Source organism: Urocampus carinirostris, chromosome 16, assembly GCF_059441175.1.
Source record: "Urocampus carinirostris isolate Australia breed hairy pipefish chromosome 16, RoL_Ucar_1.0, whole genome shotgun sequence".
In the NCBI taxonomy this organism is placed as follows: Eukaryota; Metazoa; Chordata; class Actinopteri; order Syngnathiformes; family Syngnathidae; genus Urocampus; species Urocampus carinirostris.
In genome coordinates, this window is record NC_142364.1 from 35,201,795 (window position 1) to 35,220,881 (window position 19,087).

The 19,087-nt window shown below is 42.6% G+C and overlaps 1 protein-coding gene across 1 annotated transcript in view; it reads right to left on the reverse strand.

Annotated features, from left to right (window-relative positions):
* Nucleotides 1–1,927: 1,927 nt before the first annotated feature.
* The window catches only part of mapkap1 (MAPK associated protein 1), a 36,460-nt gene continuing 19,300 nt past the window's right edge, over nucleotides 1,928–19,087 (reverse strand). Inside the window, exons 5-12 of the mRNA XM_088355988.1 lie at nucleotides 15,314–15,486; nucleotides 15,066–15,242; nucleotides 10,127–10,236; nucleotides 9,233–9,340; nucleotides 8,949–9,089; nucleotides 6,796–6,933; nucleotides 5,936–6,033; nucleotides 1,928–4,475 (exon numbers count right to left, since the gene is read on the reverse strand). Of these exons, the coding sequence (XP_088212114.1) occupies nucleotides 4,353–4,475; nucleotides 5,936–6,033; nucleotides 6,796–6,933; nucleotides 8,949–9,089; nucleotides 9,233–9,340; nucleotides 10,127–10,236; nucleotides 15,066–15,242; nucleotides 15,314–15,486 (1,068 nt within the window). The 3' untranslated portion in view covers nucleotides 1,928–4,352. The remainder of the gene's footprint in view (nucleotides 4,476–5,935; nucleotides 6,034–6,795; nucleotides 6,934–8,948; nucleotides 9,090–9,232; nucleotides 9,341–10,126; nucleotides 10,237–15,065; nucleotides 15,243–15,313; nucleotides 15,487–19,087) is intronic.

Below are 19,087 nucleotides of genomic sequence, written 5' to 3' on the forward strand. Positions count from 1 at the left end.
AAGTATTGTCATAGTCATAAATAAGAAACTAAAAAAGCACAATTTTGTTTTGATCAGTCCACAAAATGTTCCTCCATTTTTCTTTAGGCCAGTTGATGTGTTCGTTGGTGAATTGTAACCTCTTCTGCACATGCCTTTTTTTGTTAACAGAGGGACTTTGCGTGTGATTCTTGAAAATAAATTTGCTTCACACAGACGTCTAACTGTCACAGCACTTACAGGTAACTGCAGACTGTGTTTGATAGTCCTTGAGCTGATCGTTGGCCAAGCCTCTGCCATTCTTGTTGTTCTCCGGTCCATTTTAATAGTTGTTGTGGTATATTGAGCTTAGGGGCTCCCTGTAGTAGTGTTACTGCACATGCCTAAAGGCGGCCCAGTTGGCTTATAAGACAGATGACAAGTGTTTAGTAAATGGTTAACAGGTATAACGTGTGAGATCATTGACAATACACCACATAATTGGCGACAAGGGTAAATGCGAGTGTAGTGTGCAGTGAGGATGGCCAATTTTGCCAAACCAGAAAAATTCAATCCCGAAAATGAACAGTGGACAGTCCGGCTCGGGGGCCAGTTACGGCCCGTGATCAAATTTCTACCGGGCTGCGGCTTCGGTCATAAAAATGATAATGTGTGGCCCGGCAGTAATGTTGACAACAGTATCAAATAAATTTGTACCCCCCAAAAAAATAAATCACCATTTTAACAGATGATGACAGAACCCCCTTGGCCACTTTTCTGTGAGAATTTCAGCCCTCTTTATTTCTGACATGGCAACTGTATATAAAAAAAGAAAAGTTGACTGTGAGGGCACAAGTGAAAGTTGGAGTATTTCTTTTTTACCTAAATATGCTTAATTTCCCAAGAGACTTTGGCTGTTTTCAAAGAATATATTATCAACATTCACTGCCATACCAAACAGGCTGACTAAAAAAAGCTAACTAGAAACGAACGCTGTGAAACAGTGAAGCAACCGGAAGCTGTTATAACGACACAGCAGCGCTTCTTCATGAGACGTTGAAAGTCAAATAAAAATACTACAAGGTCGCGACACTGATCGTCAAGCACTGCAAAGCTTTCACGGAGGGTGAATTCACGAATGACTGTTCAAAGAATGCCAGGCTGTATAGTCTGCACTGGCACATTTTCAGGCTTACAGATATGGCCAGCTTTCTGAAAAGTTTGGACAACCCTGGCTTATGTCGAGCAAGTGGAACTTTTCTTCGAGGCACATTATGTGTACGAGGAAAACAAGTAGATACCTTGCTAAACTCTGTTGGTGCTTCCACATACGGGCTACTAAGAAATGTAGTTCAGCCTCTCAAGCCTAAGGACAAGACTTTTGATGAATACATGAAAATTTTATCAGATTACTATGAGCCGCAGCCGCTGGTCATAGCTTAGCGATTCAGATTTCGAAGGTGTGTTCTTCGACATGTCTGTTTTTTCTACAAATTGTAAGGCATTGGAGATCATTTAACCTGAAGAGCCGTTCTTCATTGCAGTACCTTGAACGACCCATTTTCCTCAAATTAATGTTTAACCTGTGATGGCTTCATCATCCTTAAATGGGTGCCACCCGATTCATACCCGTTTTGTTTTTTTTCTTCCCCAAAATTGATGAACTCAAAATTTGTTGCCACACAGCTATTTTTTAACACACACCTTTTAACTATTTGCCCAATTGCACAGCCTTCGGAACAAGCCTATCGTGAATGCTGGGTCTTGTTTGTTTTCTGAGAATCTACTGCACCTACTTGTAACTTGACTGGCAAAAATATATAAAAATAAATAAAAAACCTAAAAACCAGGGATATTCTGGTTAGCCGCATTGCACTGCTATTATTTTGAACAGCACTGTACCTCCGGGTAATTCAACATGATGTCTCGTGCAAAGAGTCAACACAAATTACACTTGTTGGGCTGAAAGTTATAATTAAAGGCATCTCATTTATTTTGTACTTTACGAGACACAGTAAATACACCTTAAAATTGATACATCATTATTCAAGCATTCACACCAGTGAACAACTTATTTAGCAAGGGTTGAACTACAAAACTCAATTCCAATGAAGTTGGGAAAGTGTGTTAATTGCAAATAAAAATTGATCCAAGTAAATTGCAAATTCTTTTCAACCCATATTTAAATGAATGCACAGCAAAGACAACATATTTATTGTCTTCACTCATAAACTTTATTGTTTTGGGAGAAAATCATCAACTCTGTAATTTGATGACAGCAACACGTGCCAAAATAGTTGGGACAGGTGTCAATAACTACTCAGAAAGTGGATGAATGGAAATCAACCAACTATTTGCAGGTGAACAGATGAATTAGCAACAGGTGAGAGTTGTTACTGGGTATAAAAAAGGGAGACCCGAACAAGCTAAGTCATTCACATGCAAGGATGGGGCGAGGTTCACCTCTTTGTGAACAACTGCGTGGGCAAATTGTTGAACAGTTTAAAAACAACATTCCTCAAAGTACAATTGCAAGGAATTTAGGGATATCATCATCTACAGTCCATAATATTGTGAAAAGGTTCAGGGAATCTGGAGAAATCACTGTGCGTAAACGGCATGGCCGTAAACCATTATTGAATGCCCGTGACCTCCGAGCCCTCAAGCGGTACTGCATTAAGAACCGACATCAATGTGTAAAGGACATCACCACATGGGCTCAGGAACACTTTGGAAAACCACTGTCAGTCAATACAGTTCGACGCTATATCCGTAAGTGTGGGTTAAAACTTTATGTTGCAAAGCGTAAGCCATTCATCAACAACATCCAGAAACGCCGCAGGGTTCTCTGGGCCCGAGCCCATCTAAAATGGACTGATACAAAGTGGAAAAGTGTTCTGTGGTCTGATGAGTCAGTTTTCCAAATTGTGTTTGGAAATTGTGGACGTCGTGTCCTCCGGTCCAAAGAAGAACAGAACCACCCAGACTGTTATGCACGCAAAGTGCAAAAGCCAGCATCTGTGATGGTATGGGGGTGCATGAGTGGCCAAGGAATGGGTAACCTGCACATCTGTGAAGGCACCATTAATGCAGAAAAGTACATTCAGGTTTTGGAACAAAGTATGTTGCCATCCAAACAGAATCTTTACCATGGGCGCCCTTGCTTCTTCCAGCAGGATAATGCCAAGCCACACACTGCACGTCTCACGACAGCGTGGCTTCGTAGTAAGAGGGTGCGGGTGCTTGACTGGCCTGCCTGCAGTCCTGACCTGTCTCCCATTGAAAATGTGTGGCGCATTATAAAGCGCAGAATAAGACAAAGGAGACCCCGGACTGTTGAACAGCTGAAGCTGTACATAAAGCAAGAATGGGAAAGGATTCCACTATCAACGATTCAACAACTAGTCTCCTCACTTCCTAAACGTTTATTGAGTGTTATTAAAAGGAAAGGTGATGTAACACAATGGTGAAGAAGCCCCTTTCCCAACTACTTTGGCACTTGTTGCAATTATAAAATTCTAAGTTTATCATTATTTGCTTATGGAAATAAAGTTTATGAGTTTGAACATGGATAATCTTGTCTTTGTGGTGTATTCATTTAAATATGGGTTAGAAAAGGTTTGCAAGTCATTCTATTCTAATTTTACTGACATTTTAAACTTTTTCCCAACTTCAATGGAATTGACTTTTGTAGGACCCACTGAAGGAATTGTGCATTTAAAGCCCAGTCAAATTTCACTCTTGGTGCCATCTGCTGTATATACTAGGCACGGGCCAATAATTTATGGTGGTGTTTAGAATTCATCATGTCAATTATCGCAAATGTTGTCTGCATTGACATTTCATGAGGATGTATTTTTTCATCATATGGGCCAGATTAAAATCAAAATAATTATGGCAATTTCTTCTTTGCGGAATTACATAATGAGTGAGGCAATTGCTTCCCATTAAGTTGTTGAACGAATGGTGGGTTCAAACAGGGGTCGGGAACCTATGACTTTCCTAATTATTTCTCTCTATCTCACACTCTCTCCCTTATTTCCATTTTATCCTTCCATTTCTCCCTCTTTTGATCACTTTTTTCCCTTTCTATTATGCTATCTGTATTTCTCTGTCCTCTCTTTGTTGTTCTTTCTCTTTAATTCTTTCTCCCTTATTTTCTTTTCCAACCCTCTCTTTCCTTCTTTCTCTTTTTCTCCCTTCCTCTCACTTTTTTCTTTAATCTACAAGTGAGATTTTTTTTCTAGCATGTGTCCTCCAGCTAAAATGAGTGACACTCCTGTTCTATGGGGATTTATTCCATTAAAATCATGAGGTCTTTGTGAGCTTCTTTTGTGTGATTTGGTTCAAATTAGTGTTTCTGACAAATAACTGTTACAATGATGTAGTCCCAGCTATTGTCCACTCTTTTTGTCCTTCTGGAAACTAAAACTTGTCCGACGGCTGAGTTTTCTCTGCTTCTGGGCGAAATACTCAGCCCGTGTAGTACTGGCCCGTGATTCAAGAATGTAGTTCACCTGTGGATAAACAGCATTTCATGAAACAATGAACTTACAGTCTATTTAATCATCTCTGAAGAAGAATGGGTGGAACAAATGTTTCCCGACTTTAAACTTCTGGAGGAGTACAGGCGCATGACTTTTGATCATTTATAAGCACTTATTGTACACTTATAATTTAATTTCTATATTTTTAACTTCTTTTTTCATTGTGTGAGTTTTCTTTCATCGTATTATTTTGCCCTTTTAGCTGGAATCGCAATGCTATCACTTTTTATGGGTCCTTTAAGGGCGGGGGGCGCATTCAAGAAGCTTCATCTCTGCCTCCTTTTCAAAATGTTCGTAAAAGCAAGTGTTAATAAAGTGAGCTATTGCGGGACCAGTTACCAATTTTTCATTGGCATTAAACTCATACCAGTCGAGTGCCATATTTATGGCTTTTGGGGGGCTGGCTGAGCATGGGTAGAGGGGTTAGTGCAGTCATGTCATGTTTTGTGAACTCAAAACTCACTTTTGTTAACTATTTGGGGATTATTACGAGAACGATTATAAGATGCATTCTGCCCCATACCTGTATTAAAATCCATTTTTATCATTTTTCCATTTTGGGGGGAGATGATCAGTAGTACGGTCTTGTAATTTTTTTTCATAAACATTGCCATTAGGAGTGTGGCTTTTCCTTCAAGGTGCTTTTCAAAAATGTTGGTTTTAAAAAACAAAGGGGGTTATTACCATACACCAGTGAAGATTTACAACATAAGATAAAGTTGAATGAAGCTGAAAATGTTTACATTAGACCACTGTATGAGACCTGGCTTAATATTCCTGTAAGATCTCACCACAAAACATCAAAATTGAAAGTTCAAAGACACACATGCGCGCACGTGCAAAACTACACTGCACACGACCAGGAAAATACACAAAGTAGATCAGCGGTCTCTAACCCTTTTCAAGCAGAGAGCTACTTTTTTTTACAATTTAGCACAAACGATATCCATTTCTAAAAAAACAACTTGTCATGTTATAATTAAGTTGTGACCATTTTGTTAGCAGGTTAATCATTTGAAGTATGGTTAAATAGGCACCGTTACAGACAGGCAGACGGAAAAGTAGAAAGAGAAAGAAAAAAAGAGGAAGAGAATGAAAAAGTGGGAGGGAGACAAAAAAAGAGTGAAAAAAATAGAAAGAAAAAAGTAACAAATGAAAGAAAAAGAAAAAGAGAATTAAAGAGAAAGAATGAAAAATAGTGAGAAAGCAAGAAAGAAAGAGAAGTGGGGTTAAACTGACTCAGCCGACCACTATAAAAATAATTTTACCAGAAAATCTCAATAAACAAGCACCATTGAGCTATTTGCATAACAAGTCTGCGGGCGCTCTAGTTGCCCTTAGGGGTAAACACAATGAAGAACCCTAAATTACGTACAGTACAGATTTTTTTTTTTCGTCATTTATCCTAGATATGAGGAATTAAAACTTACCTTCAGAACAATTTCATTGACTGTTGTAGAATCTGCTTCGAAGTAAAGAGGTTTGTGGTCATGGTTGCTCAGATACGTGATTTTAAATACTGCATGATCTGTTAGGGTTAAGAAAAAGTTAAGAACTATACTGAAAAAAAATCATCAAGAAATTCACAAAGTGCTTAGACACTCCATTGCTGCATTGTATGTCATCAAATGTTGCGTTTGCAAAACATTTTGTGACTAACGAAAGAGGGGAATTGAGTGGCGCACAGCCCCACCCAGTGACTCATGAGCTTGGAAAAATAGTATTAAAATAAAAAATATTATTATCATTATTATGTGCGCACTCGCGACCAGCCATAAATCCCCACCCCCGTACGCCCTCCCGCGCGCTCAATCTCATGCCCTCGCGCGCCCTCCCGCTCTCTGTCGCGCTTTCTCTCTCTCGCGCTTTCTCTCTCTCGCACCCTCTCTTGGTCTCTTGGTCTTGCGCCCTCCCTCTCGCGCCCTCTCTCACCCTCCCTCTCTCCCTCCCGCGCCCTCGCTCTCTCGCAACCTCGTTCGCCCACCCACGCCCTCTTGCTCGCACACACACCCACGCCCTCGCCCTCTCGCTCGCCCACCCACGCCCTCGCCCTCTCGCTCGCCCACCCAACGCCCTCTCTCTCGCCCTCTGTCACTCACGCCCTCCCTCTTGCGCTCGCTCTCGCTCCCTCGCTCCCTCATGCGCCCTCGCTCTCCCTCTCCCTCCCTCCCTCTAACCCCCAAACGCCCACGCTCACACCCAACGACCCCCCCCCCCAAGCGCTTTACCTCTCGCGCTCGCTCTCTCTGGTATAGTCCAATTAACAATTACTATCAGGGATTGCACTCACTTGGGCTTCTTTCTTCCACAAGGTCACATGCACAAAGATGATCCGAATCAATAGAAATGGGTTTTTGTCGAATCCAGAATTTTGTGCTGACTTTTTGATTGGTGACAGGATCGATCTCAACCTTTTCTCCTGAGACCCCTGGAAGCAAAGTCAGGTCAAGAATTGTCTTTTGTTAATACTGGGCGTTTTACTGAAATGTCTAGAATCTAAGACATTAGCAAAGTGCAAAATGATTAGCCTCCAATGAACTTGATGCTGGATAGTTGTGACATCTTTACTGAACTTGTAAAGTGTCTTTGCAGTCCCGCAAGTTGCCTAACGTAAGTTCCGGACTATAAGCCGCTACTTTTTTCCCAAATGTTCAGTCCTGCGGCTTTTCCAGTGAAGCGGCTTATTTAAGTAATTTTTCTAACGACCACCAGCAGCACTCGAGTACAAAAGGTAAAATTTAGACCGGTGGAATTGTGCGCCGGGGTAAACTGCATCCTCTTGGAGTGATCGATTTGTCCGTATGACAGGATAGAAGTTTGTTTCAAACGTGAGGAAGACGCCCTTGTAGGCGTCAATAATGAGTAGAAAGACGACGACGACGGTTTAGGGCTGGGGGGGTCGGGGGGGTGGGGGTGGTTGGGGGGTTAGGTGCTGGGCATTCGGGTTGGGGGTTTGTAAGGTTTATAGTTCTATATTCTCAATTCTCCGTTATTGGTCAATTCATAATACGCTACAAAGGGGGCCAAGACACTTGCTCTCAGCCAAGAGGCTGAATCAAAGTCCTAGCCACAGAGCCAAGCAGCGATCAGTGAAAATGCACTGTTCCCGGAGGTACTGCAATACCGGGCTGATGCGTGGAGTGGACAGAGCAAGCTCTTATCCCATCTCCTAGCCGCGGTTTACAGTGAATTTCATAATTGCGGCATGGCTTTATTTAACAGCTACGCTTTGAGCTGTGCGAGCATGTTAGGAGTAGCGTGGTGGTACCTTTCACAGGCACGGTTTGGGATGAAAATTATATTGTTATTATCAAAGCTTTGAAAACTCTCTCTGTGTACCGTCTTTCTTTGTAAATATGTGTAACCATGTATAATATGTATTTGCAACTGTATATTTTTGTCATGTATTTATTTGTATTTATTTTGGACACATATTCTGATAAGTCTTGCATTGACCAATTAAAAAGAAGGGGCGTAACAGACGCAGGGGATTCTGGGAAGTAGGGACCAGTAAAGGTGAGTGTTTGTGGAGACGGCAGATAAAGCTGGATATATATTTTTCCCACCCTTACCTTTGGAAATATACACTTTTTTTTCCCTTGGATTACTTTCAACGGGTACCCGAACTTTTGCAGGTCTGCATCAAATGATAACCAACGGTATCATTATCCGACAAACTGTAACGGCATGTGTTTGTGGGTTTTGGACTGTGCCAGTATGTGTCGGCCAGGACCTTGACCCAGCCTTTTGGCTGGGAGCAAGTGTCTCGGCCTCTTGGCTTCGTAGTGTATTATGATTTGACCGATAACGGATAATTGATAAAGAAAATGGAACAATAAACCTTCACAAATCCCCCCGGTTAGGTTGACTCAGCCTCTTTGCTGCCGCGATTTAAACTAAATGTCCTTCATTGAAGCACTAGCGGCTTAAGGGTGTAACATGATGAGACTGCTTATGAATAAGTGACAGAGAAACAATAGATCTATACAAGTTCTCCCCATTAAAATTGTTCAATTAAGAAGGACCGCTTTTGTTAATGTGGGTGCATGCGGCTAATATACCGGTGCGGCTTGGGTATGTAATAAATCGTTTATTGTCCCGAAGTGTGTGTGGGGGGGTGCGGCTTATAATCAGGTGCGATTTATAGTCCGGAATTTACGGTATTTGGTGTAAAGTCAACAATACATTGGTCTTATGGGATCAGTTTTTTTTTTTATTTTGCTAAGAATAAAAGTTCATATCTTTCTTGTACTGTCTTTTTATTTTATTTCTTTGTGGGTCTTATGATCAGACAATCTAGATTTTGGACATCAAATATTTGAAATTAAATAAGTAACAAGCCCTGATTGCATACAAGTTAGACTTTTTGAGTTAGAAATAATTTTTTATTATCTTTTCATTTTTTTGGATGGGTATGAAGAGTCTGTAAAATGGATCTCATACCTAGTTGAACATCTGTTGTGAAACGCAGCTTGTGTATCATACTAATCTTGAACGATTTATAGTGATGACTACTGAGCATATCTTGGACAGAGGTGATGTCAATGGGTGTGTCTTCCTCTGAGCTCTCCTCACCCCTGGAACCTGGAGATGAAAACAATCAACTAAATGCAAATCATTTTTGTTGAATTATAGTCCCAACCGTCGTGCATCAGTGATGAATTGTCATCTTAAAGTCAATAGAAGAAAAAGCTTGGACAAATATTCAAGATAATGGAAAGACTTACTGTTTTCTCTGACAAGGCAAAACTCAAGAGTGCCCTGGTTTTCAAGTGTAGAATCTAGGTCTACAGCAACATTTGGATTAGTTTGCTTCTCCAAACGATACAAAGGACCTGATATAAGACGAGAGTAATTTCTGATTATTGGGTGTAACAAAAACAGGTTTACAGAGAAAAAACATCCACCACCGCAGCCCCTTATTTGGAGTTTGGTTGCACATTAGCAGCCTTAGCAGAGAAGCCCAAACTTCACTGTCCACTGCCACTTTGTCTAGATTATATGACCTCATCCAGAGGCGTTACTTGGCCAGCTGAAGGACCGTCTCTGCAACCTGTCCTGGATTGTCCTCTAGGCCTACGGTCAGTGGGAAGTGGCCGGTACACTTCACTATGGATGTTGCATTCATGAGGCATCCTAACTTGAGCCAACCTCAATAAACTCTTTTCAATGTGTAGGAGATGCTTGACTCCAGTTGTTTAGCGAAGATGTTTAAATGATCCAATGTTGTCCTAAATCACTGATGCCGATAAATAGAATCCATCGGTGTGTAATCAACTCTCTATATGAATGCGCCTTCTCTGTGAGTCTCATTTAGCACAATCCTAACTTCCAATACAACTATTGGCCTTTCGATCTCAGTATATGGGAGCAGAAAAGTTTTACACACCATCAAACACTATGATATAATATTCAAATTTATTCTGAAATTTTAATTTAGTTTTTGTATATCCTAGAAACATTTTAACAGGCACAAAAGAAAATTTTCCTTGATATAACCAACATTCAATGAACATTAAAAAAAGAAGCTGGTATTATTAAGGCACCATCAGTAGCCTATATTTTACACATTCCTCCTGCTTACATCTTACATCCCCTGATTGTAGTTTAGAAGTAATTACCTGATGCTTTCTGCGATCCTTTCCTCTTCTTTAGTGCTTTCTGAAGAATTTCCTTCATGGTTACTTTCAGACTGTCCACAGGGATTAAAGAAAAACCCTGAGCAGCATTTCTAAAATGGAAAGTTTTACTTGTCAACAGAAAATAACTTCGTGCTAAGACACTATATACGACATTTGAATAAATTACTATTGCAGAGAGCAATAGGGGGAGAATAGCCATAGCATATATTTTAAGACAAATGGCAAGACTGTCAAAGAGTGTGGCGGAATTCCAAGCTCACCACAAACACGAAAGTTTCCCTGTACGCTTGTGTGTTGAGCGACCTCCTCTACGGCAGTGAGACACCTAAACAGCTTCTACATGCACTGCCTGCGACGCATCAAGAGCATTTCGTGCCAGGAAAAAGTTACAATGCTGACATACTCGAACGAGCCAACTCCCAAAACATGTTTACGGTGCTGTCAAAAAGGCGCCTTTGTTGGCTCGGCCATGTTTGTCGAATGGATGATGGGCGCCTCCCAAAGGATCTCCTCTATGGCGAACTCGCATCAGGCTCCAGACCAGTTGGCCACCCATTGCTGCGTTTCAAGAATATCTGCACAAGGGAGATGAAAGCAGCTGAGATCGACCCATACTCAAGGGAAGCAGCTGCTGTTGACCGCAGCACCTGGAGACACGCTGTCAGAATTTGGTGTGCGGAGAGCAGAGAAGAGGGACTAGCAGTGGCAGGACAAAGGGCAAAAGCAAAGAGAGAGCAACCTATGCACCTGCACCACTGAATGCCTATATAATGCAAAGTCTACGACAAAAACTGTCATTCGAGATTTGGACTGTTCAGTCACACCAGACGTTGCCTCATACAAACTGACATGGTGAATCGTCTGGCAGAGTCCATTGTTTCTCGAGACAAAAGGAGACCGAGAAAAATGTTTCAAAACAATGTGAAAGCAGAGTTCTTATGGTAAAAATGGCACTAAACATTGCAAACAAAGACATTGACGTATTTGTCTTCGGTGCAGATGGCACTGGGCAGAGAGAAGTGTGCATAGCCCACCCCTATCGCTCACCGAATCAAATTGCCCTGTGTTCTTGGCTGGCATTTCTGGCTGTTTACAGTGTCTCAACAGTGAACTTAAATTGCTTGATAAGCTTTGATATTAGTTATTCCTTAGCTATGTACAGCCGAAACAGGGACTGTTGGTGTGACACTTTGACTGTAGTGGAGCTCATCTATCTATCTATCTATCTACCTTGGTCATATCCCTCAAGAGGGGTGATAAACAGCAAGACAAACACATACAATACAAAGAAAATGAGAAAGGGGAAAAAATAGCAAAAAAACACACACAAATATTTCTGGAAAATGGCCAACCCGAATGCCCAAACACCCAAACAAGTGAGGCACCTCGGCACCTAGGTTGGTCATGCTTTCATCCCTCCAGATGAAACGGGACACAAGAAAGCAGCCATGTAACTTGAGTCAGGGTGACAACACTATTTTGTTCAACGGCAGGGCCCAACAGCTTTCACTGGTTTGCCCCTGCCGCATCATACGGGTGCCCTGCCCATCCCTTAGAACGCGTCCAAACATCCCACTATCCTTTTACAACACTTCTCTACTTATTCCTATTACCAACAAAAGCTCTAGCTTCCCCTAAATTTAGACCTCTTTTCTGCACTCATAACACCATCCATCCACGTCAATCGCGGCCTTCCTCTTGGTCTCCTTCCATTTACTTCTGCTCTGTAACCCTCTTCAACATTCGCTCCTCATCCATCCTCTCCATGTATAACCGAGTACTCTCTTATCCACAGGCTTGCTCAGTTCCACTACTACTCCAGTTCTGTCTCTCACAATTTCATTTCTCAATCTATCCAATCTCGTCACTCCTAATATACTCCTCAAACACTTCATCTCAAAAACATTTACCGTAAATTCCGGACTATAGAGCGCACCTGATTATAGGCCGCACCCATCACATTTAAGGGGAAAATCAATTTTATCCATACACAAGCCGCACCTGTATATAAGCCGCATGCTCACACATAAAAAAACACAAATTTAATCCAAACCAAACTTCAAGTGCCGCGATTTAAACTAATTTTTTAATTTGCTCGTGCAGAATAAGTGTCAAAAATAAATACATTACAAAAATATACAGTTGCAAATACATATTACACATATTTACAAAGAAAGACGGTACATCGAGAGTTTTCAAAGCTTTAATAATAATAATAATAATATAACTTTCATCCTAAACCGTGCCTTTGGGAGGTAGCCTCACGCTACTAAGAACACGCTCGCATACCATCAAATTAGTCTGTTAAATCCCGCATTCGTTAGGATCACGGCAGACCACCAGCTTCTTCCTCCCTGTTAGTGACATCTGAATTGTCTCTCTCAATATCGGAAAGAAACTTAATCATTATGACGTCGTCCCACGCTTCCTTACTTAAATACATCCCAGTAATATGCCCGTTTGCTTTTAAGCTGGAAGCTGAGCCTTATTTTGCGCAATTTGCACGATGAAGGTTGGTTTACGCTCAGAAGATGTGATATTCCTCAGCGCATGTATTCCACCGGTCTAAATCTTACCTTTTATACTCGAGCGCCGCTGGCGGCCGTTAAAAAAATTACATAAATTGGCCGCATCTCTGAATAAGCCGCAGGGGTGAAAATTTGGAAAAAAGTTGCGGCTTATAGTCTGAAATTTACGGTAATTTCCTTCTCAAATCTGCGTTCAGGCTCCAAGTCTCTGCACCATACAACACGGTCGGCACAATCACACTCTCATACAGTCCCCTCTTAACATCCATACTCTTGTTGTTCATCACTCTCCTCAGAGTACATAAAACCTTGCATCCTTGATTCACTCCGTGTAATACCTCGCACTCCATTCCACCAACTGCAGCCGCATCAAAACCCAAGTACCTAAAGCTTTCAACTTCTTCCATGCAACTTTATTTCTAACGCCATGCCCACTCCATCACATGAACACTACATCACCTTACTCTTCCCAACATTCACACATAACTTATCACATACGCCTATAACATACTCTTCCAAACTCCATTACCAACCTTCTCAATGTTTCCTCATAATGAGCCACAAGCGCTGTGTCATCTGCAAACAACAACTGACTTACCAGCCACACTGTTATCGATTATCTCTACACCTCTGCCAAATACTCTTGCAAGCGGAGCTCATACTCTTTATATATTGGCCCAAACAACTCTTACTAGTGGCACTTTGCGCGCACAAGGCTCAACTCTGTGCTAATCAGAACTTGAACATTATACACAGGATTTGTATGAGCATAAGAAGGAGAATGATGGAAAATAAACCTTAGAGATTGTAAAATGTATCGTGATAACGTGATCATTTGTAAAGGGACTAACAAATGACTTATAATTACAAAAAACATGTTAATGAGTTATTCTACACATTTTTACAGAATTGGAAAATTGGGGAATCAGTGTTTGTGTCATGTTTATCCTCTATAGAAGCCATATAAAAACAAATATATTTCCCTATCCAATAAATTTCAAGTTAAAAACATTTTTTGTAAAAGAGCCAGGGAGCCAATCAGCCGTGCAAACCCCTACCACCCCCCCTAAAACAGAGCCATCGTGAAGCCTCTACAGTTGCTCCCAAGATTTTGATAGCTCTTGGCCTATGGAGTCCACAAATACCAATGAGCCAGAGGACACTGTGTAAGGACCTGCCTGCAAAGCCCCTGCAGCCCACCTCAATAGGCTTGCAGCGGGCCCTCCGCCAATTCCTCCTGCATCCAACCTTGAGATCTGCTATTTAACCGCTATCGTGTTGCAGCTGCTATGATGTATGGGAATCACAACTGCTTCCCTATGTAAACCAGGAGCTGCCAGTCCCTTGCAGTTGTGAGCAGAAAGTTGAGGTTTCTCTCCTGATCGGACAAAGTTTTATGTCGCCGCTTGCTGGTGTTGATGCCAGTGCAGATTGTGTGTGCTATTGGGGTGGCATTAGCTCAGGAGGTAAAGCACTCGTCTTGGGATCAAGAGGTCACAGGTTTGATTCCTCTTGTGCATAAGCAGGTGCCATGTGATTAATATAAATTATTACGATTGATACTAATAAATGTGACTTGACTTGAATCATACACTGATTTGACCAGAAATGTGAGGTGGTGTGGCTCCACTTTTCAAAGTGCAGTATAGCTGATCTTTCTGCCAGCAATGTGCTCCTACTTTGTCCAGGCCCCCTGCTTACTCATGCCCACCACTCTGCTGAAGCGCTCCTTAATCTTCCCTGGAAGTCCCGACTTGTCCAGAGCTGAGGGCCACCTGTTAAGGTTGTCACTGTGATAACTGTATTTCAATATGTTAGAGCTCATAACAATATGTATATCCATCCATTTCCCGCATCACTTAGCCTCACTAGGGCCTCGTGGGTGCTGGAGCCCATCCCAGCTTTGGGAAATGGGCATTGGACACCCTCGCCTGGTTGCAGGGCAACCAGAGACAAAACAAGTCACTCACTCATTCACACCTAGGGACAATTTGGACCTACAAATCAACTCGACACGCATGCTTTTCGAATATGGAGGAAAAACAGCGCCCAGAAGAAACCCGAACAGGCCTGGGGATAAGTGCAAACTCCGCACGAGGAGGCCGGTAACTAGAATTGAACCCTGGACCTCTGAAACGCGGGGCTGAGGCGCTAACCACACAGCCGCAGTGCCCCAATAAGTATACTTTTTTAATTTTAATGTTAAAAAGGTTATTGATTATCAGAGACTGGCTTGTGCATCCCTAATTATGACCATAATTTTGCAAACACAATACACAATTTTCCAAATGTATACAAAGCTCACTGTCTCTTCATCTTTTAGAATGCAATTTTAATCTGTTTTTACTCAGTGCAATGTACTCATTAAATGCAATTCTTTTGTTACTCACATTCTGACGAACAGGGATTGTCGTGAACCAAGGCCAGGTAAAGTATACTTTTCCACCAATGCCAGAGTGCTAAAACCAAACTTGTGAATTGGCTCATTGGAGTCAAGGGGAGGGAAGTCCGTATCTACCTCGCCATCATCTTCCGCAATATGAAGGCAGTAAGCATTCACATTCTCACTATCAGTAGAGTAAAAATAATGAGAAAAACAAATTTATGAATGTGAAAATGTTAAAAATGTTATACACACTTAAGTTTGGGCTCTCTTGCATCACTTGTGTATTGCCAACAGATTAGCCCAATGAGATCATGAACACGGGCATTTGCGATGGTTACCACTGCCATTGGATGAAGTTTCTCATGTCCCATTTGCATAGAGAGGTAGACGTCTATCTTTTTTGTTGCTGTTGTTCCTATATGGCCCTGTAAGAAGCAGACAGAGGACAACATAAAAACAACTAACTGATACAGCAGGGATCCCCAACCGCCGGGCCTAGAATCGATACTGGAACGCATGAAAAGGTACAATATAGGTTCCATTGTATTTTCCATCCATTATCTGCACTGCATTTCCTCAGTAGGGTCGCGGGGGTGCTGGAGCCCATCCCAGCTATCTTCGGGCAGTGGGGGGAGGACACCCTCAAATGTTTGCCAGCTAGTCGCGGGGCACACAGAGACAGAAAATTCACTCGCTCGCTCATTTACACCTAGGGACAATTTGGACCGGCCAATTAACCTGACATGCATGTTTTTAGAATGTGGGAAGAAACCGAAGTGCCCAGAGGAAACCCAAACAGGCATGGGGAAAACATGCAAACTCCACATGGCGGAACCTCTGCACCGTGGGGCTGCACACTAACCACTCATCAGCCCATTCTATTCTGCGTGGTATTATTTCATTGACACAACGACAGACAGACCAGGCATTTAAGGCAGTGTGTTTGGATTACTGAATTGTTGAAAGTGAAGCTCCTGCCCGCAAAGAATAGCATAAGGGATTAATTGAACAGACTTGATGCACACAGTTCGAGACAATATGCATGGAGAATGGTCAACAGAAGCCCAATTGATAAAAAAAAAACATTTATGCCATGTGCTTTGAGTCCTCAATACACAAGGGAACAAAATACAGGCCACAGAAAAACTTTTGGCAATGGAGGAGAGGTTGATCAATGCACTTCAGGATATATGGAATCCCTACGTCATTGGCATGACAAGCAGTGCACAGGGACCACACTTTACCATCACACTATCCGTGAGGGTTAAAGACACAGCCCTACTTACGAACAAAATAGGTTCCGCACTATCGTTCGTGAGTTGAATTTATTTGCAAGTTGCTTCAGTGTTATATTTTGTATGTTTAAGGCTTGTATAAGTAACTTGTATTGTTTTGTACTAAAAAGTAAACAGTTCATAAAATAATATGCTCTATAAAAGATAAATAAAGTTGAGTTTGACATGCTTTTGAAAGGTGAGCTTCAAGGTCCTCCTTGGTGGTAAGAAGATGGCCGAAAAAGAGCGTTCTGACCATTTTCTCAACCGAATAAGGCTTGCTTATTCCACTTTCATTTCAAAAGAAAAGGCTTATTTCTTTTTTAAACTTTACAACAACCATATTGAATGGATTCACGAGATATTAAACAATAAAAATGTCAAAGTTCCTCAGCGTGCTGGAGATAGTATAGACATGGACAGTATAGAATGTTTACACACGAACTAGGAAGTGGATTTTTTTTCTTCCAAGTGGATGCTTGGTGACCTCTCACAGCGCCACACGCCAGTAGCGGCGGAAGGAAGACCTACAGTAATGTCGCCAACATGCAGCAACGCACGCACACGCAGAAGTAGATAGAAAGATAGCCTCAGGGGGGCTGATTACAGGCAGGTTGGGGCTGCTGTTGGCCACATCTGTGACAACATTCTCTCTCACATAGAGGTCTTGGTTGTCGCTCTGCCCATCGTTTCATCTGATCGTTGCGGCCGGTGACCTCAAGAGGGGCCGATGGCTTTCTTCATACCTTGGAACACGACACGAGTATTCCCTGCTGTCTCTAGATGGTTGGATGCTGCTGCAAAAGTTTAGCCAGTGGTGGCTGGTGCAGCGCTTTGCGCTGTTGCTTACTGTTCTTAAGGCTGACGGCTCCTTTTTTGTAGTTAGTTGATCAGAGCGTCGCGCTTGGCCTTGATGGCAGGTTTCTATCACAGGGAGGTTTTTGTCAAACCAGTCAGGGTTGTGTCGGTTTTTCCTGCCAAATGTAGACAGAGCTGTGCTGTGAATGGTGCCACGCAGAAAGTTCCATCTCTCTTGAGCAGTCTCAGCTGTTGGCTAATCTCTCAGGGCTTGTTCACAGGAGTAGACAAACTGACTGATGAGCTCGGGGTCAGATGTAAGAGAAGTGTTAATACGTGTGGGTGCTGTACGTTATGGGTAGCGGAACTTCTTTGACATAACGCGTACTTTGCAGCAAACCAAGGTGTGGTCTGTATCGCAGTGTGAAAGCTGCGTGTGGTGAGTACGCTCTTCATCTGGGCCCTTCTTGTGATGGTCAGGTCCAGCTGGTGCCAGTGGAGAGACCTAGGGTGACCCCAGGACACGCAATGGTGGGGTTTTGTGTTGAAAAACGTGTTGGTAATGCACAGCTTGCGGTAAGAACACAGTTCTAGCGGTCTCTGTCTATTCTCGTTCATTTTACCAACACCGAAGCGTCGTAGGCAGACAGGCCAAGAGCCATGATCTCCCTCTACCCTGGCATTGAAATCCCCAAGCAGGAACAAGTGCTCTACACTGCAGCTGGGCGGAACCCTACTAACCGAGGGCTGCCCAGCTTGAGGCTAGCGGTAACTGACCAATCGGTCAAAAAGTCCTCCCACCGACAAAGGCAAACCCGTAGCTTCCATATTCTCACGCCAACTGGATTTGACTTATCACTCGTAACTGTGTGTTGATTTTTGCTGTTTGCAGGCAGCACCGAAGTGGCCTCTTCAGAGCACAGAAACTGGGCATGGTGTATGGAGACTCAGGGCAGCCCAGACTCCAGACTTCCCTTCTCCCCCTTACTGGTGTGGTCCAAAGGAATGCAGGGCACTACATTTGCACCATGTTGGCCGCAGGAGCTGCCAAAAGGGCGACATGTAGTAATTCCAGCTGCCTTAGGAGCCCCATTCCAGATTTTCTGTCTGGGTTTACTCCCATAGCTATGACTGTTATGTCAGACTTGACCTTGTCCTACATGGAAGGCCTGCCGAGGAAGTCGAGCTCCCTTGACTCCACAGTGACGGATTGTACTTTGGTGTTAAAATTTTCACTTTTCTTACTGCTCATTAATTATTCTTGCACGCCATCGAGCAACCAGCAATATTTGCTTCATTGAAACATGTGATTACAGTCTAAACCAATCAGATTTGTTTCATGTATTCATGTCACCTCGTTTAAGCCAATCAAAGGCGTTGTTTTTAATGCCTGTTTTTTTTTTGTTTTTTTTCAATAAATGAGCTGGTAGCCATTGTGTGTGTGTGTGTGTGATTCCTCTCTGAGCCAAACTTGGGGAAAGCTCATGTGGGACGCTTTCCATCAACCCCAAAAAAATCATATTTGCTCTCATCATTCATCAATTCTTGAGCAGTTCTCTTCTGTAGGCTCCTCAGCAAAGCTCAGTCCAGCTTTTCTAATTCAGCCCTCCAGTCCAATTAGTCTTAAACGGAGTGCAGAGTAAAAGTGTAGCGTTAAATTATATTAATTTAATTCAGAATCGGTGGCACGGCGCATGAGTGGTTAGAGCGTCCGCAGCACAGTTCTGAAGTCATGGGGTCAAATCCAGCTACAAGCCTTCATGTGCGAGGTTTGAATGTCCTCCCCGTGCTTGCGTGGGTTTCCTCCGGGCACTCCAGTTTTCTCCCATATTCCAAAAACATGCGTGTCAGGGACAATCTGGACTGGCCAAATAACCTTTGTGTGAAAGAGAGAGAGAGCAAGAGAGAGAGAGTTGTCTGTCCCTGATTACATCACCCCGATTTTAGCTAACCT